Genomic DNA, 13,321 nt, shown 5'->3' on the forward strand with positions numbered 1-13,321 from the left:
AATTAAATTTTCATTACGTATTTTGATTATTAACATTTATTCATTATTTACATTTTTCATTTAAATAATAATTAAATAATTATTTAAATAATAATTAACAACATTTCAATTATTTTAATTTTTATGGAAAAAGAATAAAAAAAAATTAATACGACAGGCGGCCTGTGCCGTCTGTTTTGCTCCCGGAGATCGCCATTTCCGGCGATCTCTGGCCACCAAAACCTCAAAAAATAACATTTGTTGTAATTTTACATAATCTATAAAGATTTTTACCACTATTTTCAACAAAATAAACCTTTAACATTCAGGTTCAAAGACTAATGGGGGAAAAATAAGCAAAACTTATTTTCTTTGCCTCTAATAGTGGCCGATCGGTCTCCTCCAAAGAAAAAGTCGTCGATTTCCTTGCTATTTCTTCCCCTTCTTTCTCCAGACGCCGATTTGAGAGTATAATGTTAGAGGCAATTTTGAGTTTTCATTGTTTTTTATGCTTTTACAAATTTTTTTTTTGAACAATATAGTCAACGATCATTTTGAAAAATTGTCCATTTTTGGTGACTATCAGCCACCATTTCCTCCATAAACAAACGAGTGATGTGCCCCCAGGGCATATCTGCCAGTGGCAAAGGGGAGGGCGGATAGGGCTCAGCGCGGCAGTGTGCAGAGTTCGATTCTTCACAAAGTGAAATTGGCTTTGTTACAAGTGGGAGTTATCATATGGGTTAACAGCCTTGGCCTATCCATGTGCTCTCTACCCTGACTCTTGGAAGACACATCCTGCGATTTACCTCCTCCACGATGAGCCAAAATAAGGTCGGTGAGGGCCCTTAAGATTGGGGTTCAACCTTTTTTTTTTTTTTTTTAAATAAGCGAGTGATGCAATCCATTATGCATTATTAAAGGCCACACAAATTCATCCCCGTCCATAGCTACCCGACTCTCCACGAATAATTTTATTATCCCCAAACCCGCGCCTACCTTACCTCTAATCCTCTCCACCCGACGAGAAACACACACTCAGTGTGTGTAATACCGTGGTAAAAAATGGCGGAATCAGTAATGAAAATGTCATCGGTGGCTGCGGCCAATGCTTCTTCACTTTGCAATTTAAGCGGTTCGTTGAGGACACCGCTTCCCCCTTGCGGTCTCACTGGACGACGTCGGAAGAGTTGTACTGTTCGAAGAATTCGCGCTCTATCTTCTTCTTCTGTTTCTGATTTCTTTGGAAGCATGAGACTTAACTCAACCCCAAAACAACACAAGCAGAGCAAAAGAAGTTTATCTGTTTTCGCCATGGCTGCTGAGGGTATATTTCTCTCTCTTTCTCTTACTATACGTACATGTTTACATATATTGTATGTATTTGCCTTTTGTATCTCCACTGTTCATTTGATTAATTTCGTTTGATGGGGTTGCTCTTTAAGTACGTTCATACAATAATGGAACTTGAATTATTAGATTTCTGTGCTTTCTGTTTTATGAATTCGTCTTGTACATATTATTTTTTTGTTCTTTTTGATTGATCAGGTGATTTTCTGGCCTCCATTTTTAGGTATTTAGCTGAGAATTCAGTTCTTTGATGATTTTTTCATGTAAATATTCTGCATCTTGTCATGGCTAGTTCTTTACTAAATGAAAGAGTTGCAATTGAATGGCTCTCAAGAGGGTCCTTTAAATGTTGGTAAATATTGGATTGCTATGGAACTCAAAACTATTGTGTTTTTTATGTTGTTTCATAGTGGAGGAAGTGATATGTGAGTTCTGGCGCTCATTTATGTTAATTGCTTAAACTTTGTTCAGAGAAGAGAACAGTGCCATTGAAGGACTATCGTAATATTGGAATCATGGCTCATATAGATGCTGGGAAGACGACTACAACTGAGCGAATCCTATACTACACTGGTAGAAACTATAAAATCGGTGAGGTGCACGAAGGAACAGCGACAATGGACTGGATGGAGCAAGAACAAGAGAGAGGGATTACCATTACCTCTGCTGCAACTACAACATTTTGGAATAACCATCGGATTAATATAATTGACACTCCCGGCCATGTTGACTTCACCCTTGAAGTAGAGCGTGCCCTTAGGGTTTTAGATGGTGCAATATGCTTGTTTGACAGTGTAGCTGGTGTGGAGCCGCAATCTGAAACTGTTTGGAGGCAGGCTGATAAGTATGGGGTCCCAAGAATATGTTTTGTCAACAAAATGGATCGTCTTGGAGCCAATTTCTTTCGAACAAGGGACATGATTGTAACGAACTTGGGTGCAAAGCCACTTGTTCTTCAAATTCCTGTCGGTGCTGAGGATAATTTCAAAGGAGTTATTGATCTTGTGAGGATGAGAGCTATTATTTGGTCAGGCGAAGAATTGGGTGCAAAATTTGCATACGAGGACATTCCGGAAAATCTCAGAGAGTTGGCTCAAGAGTATAGGTCACAATTGATTGAGAGCATAGTTGAGTTGGATGATGAAGCTATGGAGAACTACCTGGAAAGCGTTGAGCCTGATGAGGCAACCGTCAAGAAATTAATTAGGTTGGGTACTATTTCAAACAGTTTTGTTCCAGTACTATGTGGGTCAGCTTTTAAGAACAAGGGAGTTCAGCCATTGCTCGATGCAGTGGTTGATTATTTGCCCTCTCCCATTGACTTGCCAGCAATGAAAGGAACGGACCCTGATGACCCGGAGTTGATAATTGAAAGAACTGCCAGTGATGATGAACCTTTTGCCGGATTAGCTTTCAAGATCATGAGCGATCCATTTGTTGGTTCGTTAACATTTGTCCGAGTATACGCTGGGAAGCTTACTGCAGGGTCTTACGCACTAAATTCGAACAAAGGGAAGAGAGAGAGAATTGGTCGACTTCTCGAAATGCACGCGAACAGCCGAGAGGATGTTAAAGTTGCCTTAACTGGTGATATTGTAGCTCTTGCTGGTTTGAAGGATACGATTACGGGAGAAACATTATGTGATCCTGACAAGCCGATTGTGCTTGAAAGGATGGACTTCCCTGATCCTGTGATTAAGGTTGCCATTGAACCCAAGACTAAAGCTGATGTTGATAAGATGTCAGCTGGATTAATTAAGCTTGCTCAAGAAGATCCATCTTTCCACTTCTCACGAGATGAAGAAATCAACCAGACAGTTATTGAAGGAATGGGGGAATTACACCTCGAGATTATTGTTGATAGGCTCAAGAGGGAATATAAGGTCGGTAATTTCCACTCGGTGATCTTCTCGTGGTTGTCTGTATTTTAGCAATGAGTTTAATGTGTCAATTTTTGCCTTATACATTCTTGCCACAGAAGCATATACACCAAATTCATTATCTATATGGATACTTCCCTTGATAACCCTACTTCCAAGTACACATGGAAATGTGCACACGAGGCAAAATATCTCTTCAGGAACCATTTCCACTAGATTTTGTTCTTGCGTAAATCAAAGAACTGTGTTGCTTGACTAACTTACTCTATTTGATTCAAGGCTAGTGTAGAACAAAATTAATCTATTTTATTTCTCCCATAATATGTGAATCTCATGTATCGGCAATTTCCACATCAAAAAGTACTACTTTTCTTGTATCTCTATCCTTGATATGTTTATTTTACCAAGTCAATATTCCTCAAGCGGCAATGAATTAAAATTTTGTTTTCGTCCATCTTATTTAATTGTAGTAACTTGTTTATAGGTGGATGCAAATGTTGGTGCACCGCAAGTCAACTATCGGGAGAGCATTTCAAGGGTTTCTGAAGTGAAATATGTTCACAAAAAACAATCTGGTGGGTCGGGACAGTTTGCTGATGTCACCATAAGGTTCGAGCCCATGGAAGCAGGTGGCGGATATGAGTTCAAAAGTGAGATCAAGGGAGGGGCAGTTCCGAAAGAATATATACCCGGTGTGATGAAAGGATTGGAAGAATGCATGAGCAATGGAGTTCTGGCTGGCTATCCTGTTGTAGATGTTCGTGCGGTATTAGTCGATGGTTCTTACCATGATGTGGATTCTAGTGTATTGGCTTTTCAACTGGCTGCCAGAGGAGCTTTCCGGGATGGGATGAGGAAAGCTGGCCCCCAAATGCTTGAACCGATTATGAAGGTAGAAGTTGTCACCCCTGAAGAACATTTGGGTGATGTGATTGGAGATCTTAACTCGAGGAGAGGCCAGATCAACAGCTTTGGAGACAAACCTGGTGGCCTCAAGGTATGTGAAATACCATTATGCATAATATTCAGACTAGAATTTTTTTTTTTCTTTTTACTTCTGCATTTCCCAAGAATGACAATTAGATCTTCATACTCTCTCTTAAAAGCACTAATGGTCATTGCATTTTTAGCAGAAATTTTCACCTTCATTAATTTTGTTTTGTTCCAAGTTGATCAATGAAATTAAACTTTGTTACAGTTAGGTTACTAAACTTCGAAGTCTGTTGCAATTTGGTCATTCCGTCTCTGTTCATTTGTTTGACTAATGGAAAAGATGATGTGGGAGCCTAGTTGGCACAATTAGACTGCCTTATCATCTTTTATGTTTGTCAAACTAACTGATACAGATATAAGAGACCAAATTGTATTAAAGCTCAAGTTCACTGTCCTTGAAATTGGATTCAAGTTTTAGTGACCACCATGGTATCTAAACCCTATTTTCAATACTTATGTGACATGAGCGTGACTTGAGCCTAGAGAAGATTTTGCACCACCAAACTGCTTCCATTGATGTGCACTATTTCAGTTCTTTTTCGTTCAGATACCAATGGGACCAGGTGACAGTATGTTTTGTCGTGTTCTATAAATGAAAAAATTGCCCAAGAAATGGAGCAGGACTGCCCTTGTGGCGTCAATTAGACCATTCAAAAATTGTTTACATATCTTCGTCTCCACTTAGTTTCGACCCGCCATATAAACGCATCAAGTCAAATTGCCCTTATGAATTGATTGTTGTGTTGATAATCTGTGCAGATTGTTGATTCCTTGGTGCCTCTAGCTGAGATGTTCCAGTATGTGAGTACTCTGAGAGGGATGACAAAAGGCCGTGCTTCCTACACAATGCAGTTGGCCAAATTTGATGTTGTCCCTCAGCACATTCAAAATCAACTTGCCGCAAAGGAGGATGCTGTTGCTGCTTAATTTTCCCATGTTTTGTAGCTATAAACACTAAACACCAATCTATTTTTGCAGAGATAATTCTTTTTTCTGCCCCAAAAAGGTATATGAAATTCAGGTAAAGAAACAGAAGAGTTGTAAAAACTGTGCTTACATCTTCACTGCACTAGTGTGAGTTGTGTGAACTTCTTCAACTGCATAATTCAGAATCTGTGGACAGCCAAAAGCTGGATCATCCTCAAGTCTTTTTGAAATCACATTGAATAATTCCCATTTAGCTTTAAAGATGATTTTTACCTTAGTGAATGTGACAGTAACATCAGAACAGATAGTCAGAAGGGCTGAAAGACTCGTAAGGTTGTAGCACGGGATCATTTCAATTTGGGAGCTCAAACCAATCAATTGAGAAGACCTAACAAGAGTTGGATCGAGGCAAGGTGACTTCGATAAGTGCAGATGTAGCTAACAAACCCCTTCATAGTCGTTTCATTAGAGTTGTCACCTCCTGCCTAGAAAAGTATCCACCTTTTTCTCTTTCCTAATTAACCATTGTTGAGGATGGATCGACTTGAAGAGTGCCAAGACTCGTTCATGTCCAACTGAAAAAATGAGTTGTAGAGGATATAGATTCTAGAGAGAGGTAGAATAAGGCGATCATTTGGGAAATTTTGCTTAATTTGTTGTAGAACAAAACCAAATTTGGAGTCAAAATGCATCTCGTGCTATTTGTTGTCAATGAGGCATTAATTTCTTGTAATTTTGTTATCTCAAATGATAATTTAATGCCTTTGATAACAAATTGGCACATACGACGACTATCACAGTAGTTGATTATGAATACCATTACTCTTGTTATGATATTTCCCCCCTTTGAATATCATAATCATTTTGCTTTTCCTGTAGTAATTACTTTGTTAGATCGATCCATAAAGTCATTGAGAACTTAAAAATTATGTTTAATTTTTCATTACAAGGTAGAACTGAACATTGTTACTTTGGTTTTTTCATGAAAGCAATGATTTTTATTGATAAAACAATTTTGCTTTTTTACAAGGAGAAAAGGTTGCTCGACTTCTGTAAACTTAACAAAGAAAAGGCAAGTGAAGAAGGTTGCTCGACTGATTAGGTACTTGGAAAATATGATAATTTCTACCCTAGGGGTGTGTCCAACGTTTAACGCTCACTTAAAAGTGTGAATTCAACACAAGGCTAGGCTCCATATTTGTCATCAAATCAGTAGGTCAATGCTATCGGAAATATGTGGAAATTTCAAGAGTTTTCGTCCGTCCTTTATTGTACATGGTCCGTCCTTTATTGTACATGGCACCGACAAAAGTTCAAGGATATAGGTTGTCTCGGGCAATGTTGGCCCTAGGCACGAGCCAATTGTGTAACCTCTGACAGCTACAGTTATTACTCGAGTGAGATTATCCCAGAAACCAGTACTTTTCCCTTGTAACAGGAACAACCAGAGCAGGCAAAACATTCTTCCTACTAAGCTTCATGAAGGGATGGTACCAGACTTCAAACATATAGACAAATTTGAAAACTTTTTGTCATTGCAAATATGAAAGAAAGGAGTTGTCATAAATTATCAGAACGTGAGACTAGTCATCAACTAATACACACCAGAAAGACATAAGCAACGCTCTATTTGTTTCCTGTCCTGTTTATTTAACTTGAACAATTCCTGCACTGACAAGTTTCTGTATCTTGCTCATCACAAGAGGGTTCTTCATATGTTCCTGTGCAGCCTTGGGATTTTCCTGCAAGTCAGTCAAGACCTGTTGCAACAGAGAGGTCATGTGAGATATAAATTGCCTAAACAGACCAAGGGGCTCGACTCAAAGGAATCGGCAGAGATTGTTGGTTATACTTTTAATATCCTGAATACATAGGGACGTGTAAGTAAGAGAAACTATGATTCTTTAAGGGCTAGATAGTGGGTTGAAGACGGACTTAGATGAAAGCAAGCAACGCAGGAAGGGTATAGCGTGTTATAACCTTAGAATTCAACTGACAATCTAGAAATCCTAATACCATACCTGTCTCATCACTGGATCTGTTAGAATGTTTTGAATCTCGGGATCTTGCATTCCCTTTGCCTACATAAGTAGAGGAAGTAAAGTCATAATTTCAACATATTTTTATCAAGAGGTCACGATATTGGAAGAAATATAACAAACCTGTCTCTCCTTCAGCTCCTCGGGAGTCAAATCTCCACGGCTAGCCTTGTTGATCTGCTCTACACATCTGTGGAAAGATATCAGAAAAGCTTCACTTAGTATGAAGTTCAAGGTGCTGCAGTATAGTCATCTACCAAAAACCAAATCAAAAGTAAAATATTTTTTTTTCCTATACCTCCTGACACCATCGAGCAATTCCTGGTTCTGAGGATCATGCTTTAACCCTTCCTGGTATGTTTTCAATGCCTTCTCGTACTCTTTCATGAAGAACTGGACAGTACCTTTCCTTGTATAACCTTTTGCAAATGCAGAATCAAGTTCAATACACTTTTCAGCATCTCTGAGACCCTCAGGAAGTGCCCCAAGCTTCGTGTAACAAGCAGCTCTGTTGCTGTATGCCTGAGAAAACAATTTCACACATCCACATGAACCAAATCTTTGAAAATAGGTGAATTGTGTGAATAAAGGTATAAAAAAATTCGGACACTAGATCAATTATGTGATACCTTTGGATCCTTCGGATTCCTCTTTATTGCTTCTGTATAGTGTTTGATAGCATCTGGATACTTTTGCTCTTTGAAATATTGGTTGCCTAGAGTTTAACCATCAATAGTAAATTATTATTGCACAAGTAAAGACGATGTTAAACAACGATCCACAACAAAATAGCAAATACCTTTCTCGCGTTCCTCATCTGCTATTCGTGGGTCAAAGTATTCTTGTTGCTCTTTCTCCCTTTTTGCTTTCTCAGCATCATTAAGCTTCTTCAATGTGTCAGGGTTGCGATGCTCTGTAAGTGCCTTTTGGAAAGTCTCTATGGCAGGTTCATAGTCTTTTGAACATTTCGCCATCTTCACCAAGGCAGAACCCTTTCTTGTCAGAGCCCTTGCCATCATCTTGAAGTCTGACCTCAGTTCTCTTCCCCTTTCAACAGCTATGTCACAATCTTTAATGCAATCCTCATACTGAAATAAGCAACAAACAGACGGGATGAGCTCTGACTGCAATGTATTAATATTGCACACTTGATGCATTTTAAGAAAAAGATAACAATGGACATATATGGCCTGTTCCTTAGGCACAACGCAGAGATTATTGCCATACTAATCCCATCAACGAAGTGAAAAATACCATAATTCACTTTCTCTAATCTAGAGTTTATTTCTACAGCCCCCTTAATCTCTGTTTTCTGTAATTTCTCCAATATGTGTCAATGCAAAAGTAGGAAAGTGGTAACAACTATTTGTCAATGTCACTGCAAAACATTATAAATATAAAACTACACTGAGTTCTGCTTCAGACAAAGTACGCAGTGTTTTAAAGGAAAAAAGAAAAACATGCCTAAGCACAGAAACAGACAAATAAAGATGAACAAACAAACAGCTAAAGGATTGTTGTAATGCCCTGAAAATTTAAAAATATAAGCTATTTGTTTTATATAGTATATTTTATTATTTTGGAGAAAAAAAATTTATGTGACTAAAATGAAATAAGTTTAAATTCCTATTTTTTTATTTGGGTCTAATAATTAGATTTTTATAGAGCAAGATTTAATATATCAATATTGTACTCATTTTGTAGCTCATAATTAATTAGAAATTTCAACTCGATAAAAAGTTGTTTGGATAAAATCACTTAGTTAGACCCAATTGAAAGAAAACAAGATTAAATAGAATTATGAATTAATATAATTTCCTTATATTAGAGATTCTCGGAAAAAATTGTTGACTAATTAGGCCACCTTTTGTTTAAGCATAATCTTTATTAAAATAAGATAGAATCTTTATTCTATTGGAAGATTAGTAGATAAGTGACGACAAATGAATTTTCTGTTGCAAATATAGTATTGTAGATAATCTCAAACTCATTTGGATTTAGTTGATTCCCTTTTTTTTTTAATTTGAAAATCAGCCACGTACATGTGTGTTCTAAGTAGATATAGGTAAATCTTTTTGGTTATTAGGGATAAGAATTTAAGTCTAATAGTGCACCTAGAGTTTATGTTCGCTACAGTGTCCCACTTTCCCATTTCACTCGGGGGCGGCCATGTGTAGTGTTTTAACAGGTTAACCCAATCTTTGCTTTGACAAGAAATTTCATTTTGACTAAAAAGTACACCATGATGTGATGTTCCAGTGTCCCACTTTCAATAGAATTTAAATGAGGGGCACATGTATGTAGAATGGATATATTAAACATTTGTAATTGATTTACTTTGTATCACTTGCCATTGTCAACCATTGGGATTATGATTAAATCAAATCAAATCTGTTTCAAATAGAATTCATCTTGTACTCTAACCACACATATATAAAGGCCATGGCTTCCAAGAATATACCTACAGAAATTCCAAAAAGCTTTTTCTTACCTAAAAAAAATAAATAGTCAAGTCAGAGAGAATGAAGCATAGAAAAAGGGGTCTTTCACTTTCTGGTCCATCACAAATTTTTTTAAACAATCAAGGTACGATACTTTTGTGCAAGTGGTTGTTTCCATATACTTTTATGTGTTCAATAATTTATGCATGGATTGCCAAATAGACCTTCGCGTCGACCTAACAAAATGTGAACTCTTTTGGGTTCTTTATAACAAGATGTGAAATCCTTCGGGAATTCAAAATGACAAATGATGGGTGTTCCGCTTAATCACCGATATACTCCATAAAAGAAATGTGGTATGAAGTGTTTATTTTATTGCTATATAATTGTTTATGGAAACTGCACGTCTTACTAGGTATTTTTAAATACTCACTTTTACAATAAATCTTATAGGTTAGTGCAGGTCGATTGAATTTGTGGTAGGGCGATGATATGGGTTGCCAAGAGAATAGTAGGAACAAAGAATAAATTTTTCATTAAAATTTTTTGCTTTCATAATTATTTGTTAATTTATTTTAAGACATGTTTATTGTTATTTTTCAGATAAAATTGTTATGTTTACTTTAAATTATGAATGCCGTAGTTATTATTTATTAAAGAATTTTATTTTGATCTTTTCGCATGTAAAGTAAAGAAATGAATTTTTGGTAACACTCCGGTGTTATGAAAATTTGGGGCGGTTACAATTGTTAACTACAAACACATTACCCGACAAATGCATCCATACCCGTGTCTTCTGCAAGAAAGGGAGGGAGATGAAGTCATGTGAAACCAAGATTATCCTAAACTCTAAAATCTTCAATGCACAAAAGCGCAGGTATTCTGAATGTCAATCACAAACTCGCGACACTATCACGGCCAACTATACCCTATCATATTAAAGGAAAAACGACTTTATCACCTAGGATTCTTGCTAAAGAAACCTAGTTCCAAATAAAAAGAAAATAGAATTCTTATTTGGTGTTTAGAATTTCTAACTTATCATACCACTCAATCAACATGACACGGCATGCTTCTTGATTTCATGCAGTCATTCAATACATGAAAACACACACAGCAGTCTTGATCAATTAGGTTTATTTGCTGTTCCTATTTTGAAGTTGGTAAAAAGTCACCACGCCACTACTTGCTGCTCCTTAGGGGTTAACTTTTCTTTTTTTGATAGATTGCTCCTTAGGGGTTAACAACAGATATGAACTATATCCTAAACAAAATACTACTATATTCTAACCACACGTACCCAAAATGATGAATGTGGTACAGTAACCTACAAGACGAAAGGACCATCATAGAGATGCAAGGGGTCGAACCAAGAAAAAGGGGGTAAGATTAGGGCTATCAAATCCAAGTCCCCACGACTTAAAAAGTCAACTTTTTTGCATGCCACTGCTCTCCAACACAATAACTTTAGTTCTCAATTATGCTAAGCAACCAATGCACCTTCCTTTTCTTGGTAACTTTTGTCTCTAGTACTTGCTCAGGGTTGTAAATCTCTATCATAAATGAGGTACTCCAGTTCAACAAACCTTTCCTAGCTACAGCCCCTAATCCTGCATCAGCCTCATTATGAAGAAACTTCATCACCATGACATGCATAAACATGTGCTAGATCCATCAACATCATAACTGATCCGAGAAGGTGCCCCTCTCGATACCCAAAATGATAAATGCAGTGCAGTAACTGACAAGGGGAAAGGGCCATAATAGAAATGCAAGGTTCAAACAAGAAATAGGAGAAGGATGAGATTAATGCTTTCAAAACCAAGTCCCCAGTCCCCACAAGTTCAAAATTTTTCCAGCACAATAACTTTAGTTCACAATTATGCTAAGCAAACAATGGCACTTCCTTTTGCTATGTTACTTTTATCCCTAGTACTTGCTCTGCGTCATAATTGCCATCATAAATGAGGTACTCCAGTTCAACAAACCTTTACAGGCTACATCCCCGAATCCTCCATCTGCTTTGTTATGAAGAAACTTCAACATTGTGACATGCATAAACATATGCTAGACCCATCAACATTATAAAAGATCCAAGATAGTGCCCCCCACTATACCCAAAATGATGAATGCGGTGCAGTAATAGGCAAGAGGAAAGGGCCATAATAGAACTGCAATGGGTCAATGAGAAACAAAAGAGTAAGATTATGGCTTTCAAATCTAAGTTCCCATGAGTTTAAAAGTCAAATTTTCCACATACAATCGCTCTCCAGCACAATAACTTTAGTTCCCAATTGTGCTAAGCAACCAAATACACCTTCATATTTCTCTATTAAATTTCTCCCTAGTGCGTGCTCTGGGTCATAAATTGCTATCATGAAGTATGTAATCCAGGTCAATAAACATTTCCATGCAGTGTTTAAAAAGGTTAAATCAGTACTGAGGCCTTTCTTTTTGTTACGCAAGGCGTAAAGCTCGCCGTGAACCCAAAAATACTATACAAAAATTCAAAAATAAGCATATAATAAGCCGTAAACAAACTTTAAAATTCCAAAACAATAGAACAAGTTATGTAACAATAAGAACGAACACAATAAATCAATTAAGTTGCAGCTTAGACAGATAAGATAAAAGCCACCCATATGATCACTAGTCACTACTTCTAAGTCAATTATAAAATTACTAATTCCGCAGCCAAATCTCAGCTTCTGTAACTTACTGTTTTGACTGTCGTGATTTCACCATCACTGTAGTGCTGCAATTCTAGAGTCTGTTTCTTTTTTTTGTTGTTTTTTTTTTTTTTGGTGGGGGGTTGGTGTTGTGCTGAACTTTTTAACATATTATTATTTATGGCTAATTAACAAATAATCAAAGAATTAAGATAGGTTTTAATATAAGTAGATTTCCAAAGCTAGCGGATTATTATATATATTAAAATTTAGTGGATTCCAAAGCAGGTCAACTAGTGAATTTGTCAGGTTACCAAACCTTTCGTTTATTAGCAGACTTTGCCCAAACCTTTTATTTGTGCCACCGGAGGTATCAAATCTTTCAAAAATCCGCACCCTAAGTCCAAATGGATGGAACCCGTCCATAAATCCATTAGTTGACCTAGAGTCAACATTTTGACTGCATTTTAAAGGGTAAAAGTAACATTAGGTTTTCATATTAAAAAATTAAAATAATTAAATTAGAAAAACCAAAAAATGAAATAAAATTAGTCATCTTCTTCCCACCCACCCATCTTCCCCTTGCCTTCACCTAACCTAATCCGAAGCCGTCGACCGCCACCACCCGACACACAGCTACCCAAAAAACCATATAAATTGTCTCAAAGTACTACTCCAAGGTGGAACCCAGTACGAATACCCAAGTAAAAACGGAAACTAATCAGGTGTAGCCCGACGCATGATTATACTGTGGATTGCCTCCTCGAGTTTTTTAATCCCGACTGTGAGCGACTCCTCCGGCGAGTCGAGATTGGAAGAAATGGATGATGAGTCGACTTCCACTTCAATTAGCTGTGGATTCGTTAGGGTCATTGCGGGGTTGTAAAATCCATGGGCGGTCAATGGCAATAACCCAAATAATCTAGTCGGTTTTGGAGAAATTTGTTCAGTTTTGTAATGAATTTTTGGTAATGGGTGTGAGGAGTTGTTGCCGGCAGTGGTGTGCAATTGGTCTCTTGGCGGTGGTGGTGGTGGCTGGTTTA

General features: G+C 37.3%; 2 protein-coding genes across 2 annotated transcripts in view; one reads left to right on the plus strand and one right to left on the minus strand.

The window, feature by feature from the left end:
- The first annotated feature begins 921 nt into the window (after window positions 1–921).
- LOC111373567 (elongation factor G-2, chloroplastic) lies at window positions 922–5,390 on the plus strand. Its single transcript, XM_022996119.1, has 4 exons — window positions 922–1,306; window positions 1,801–3,212; window positions 3,694–4,206; window positions 4,962–5,390. The coding sequence occupies exons 1-4, from the start codon at window positions 1,045–1,047 to the stop codon at window positions 5,127–5,129; spliced, it is 2,355 nt and encodes a 784-aa protein (XP_022851887.1). The 5' UTR covers window positions 922–1,044; the 3' UTR covers window positions 5,130–5,390.
- A 1,246-nt stretch (window positions 5,391–6,636) lies between these two features.
- The window catches only part of LOC111373568 (hsp70-Hsp90 organizing protein 3-like), a 9,425-nt gene continuing 2,740 nt past the window's right edge, over window positions 6,637–13,321 (minus strand). Inside the window, exons 2-7 of the mRNA XM_022996120.1 lie at window positions 7,968–8,256; window positions 7,798–7,883; window positions 7,467–7,690; window positions 7,292–7,358; window positions 7,151–7,210; window positions 6,637–6,889 (exon numbers count right to left, since the gene is read on the minus strand). Of these exons, the coding sequence (XP_022851888.1) occupies window positions 6,776–6,889; window positions 7,151–7,210; window positions 7,292–7,358; window positions 7,467–7,690; window positions 7,798–7,883; window positions 7,968–8,256 (840 nt within the window). The 3' untranslated portion in view covers window positions 6,637–6,775. The remainder of the gene's footprint in view (window positions 6,890–7,150; window positions 7,211–7,291; window positions 7,359–7,466; window positions 7,691–7,797; window positions 7,884–7,967; window positions 8,257–13,321) is intronic.

The sequence above is a fragment of the Olea europaea genome, unplaced genomic scaffold (assembly GCF_002742605.1).
Source record: "Olea europaea var. sylvestris unplaced genomic scaffold, O_europaea_v1 scaffold1142, whole genome shotgun sequence".
In the NCBI taxonomy this organism is placed as follows: Eukaryota; Viridiplantae; Streptophyta; class Magnoliopsida; order Lamiales; family Oleaceae; genus Olea; species Olea europaea.

What these genes read in the sequence shown, in the direction of transcription:
- LOC111373567 (XM_022996119.1), top strand. Translation starts at nt 1,045, where the DNA reads ATGGCGGAATCAGTAATGAAAATGTCATCGGTGGCTGCGGCCAATGCT. An exon ending in TTTCGCCATGGCTGCTGAGG is followed by an intron (nt 1,307 to 1,800) that starts GTATATTTCTCT and finishes AACTTTGTTCAG; the next exon opens with AGAAGAGAACAGTGCCATTG. An exon ending in GGCTCAAGAGGGAATATAAG is followed by an intron (nt 3,213 to 3,693) that starts GTCGGTAATTTC and finishes ACTTGTTTATAG; the next exon opens with GTGGATGCAAATGTTGGTGC.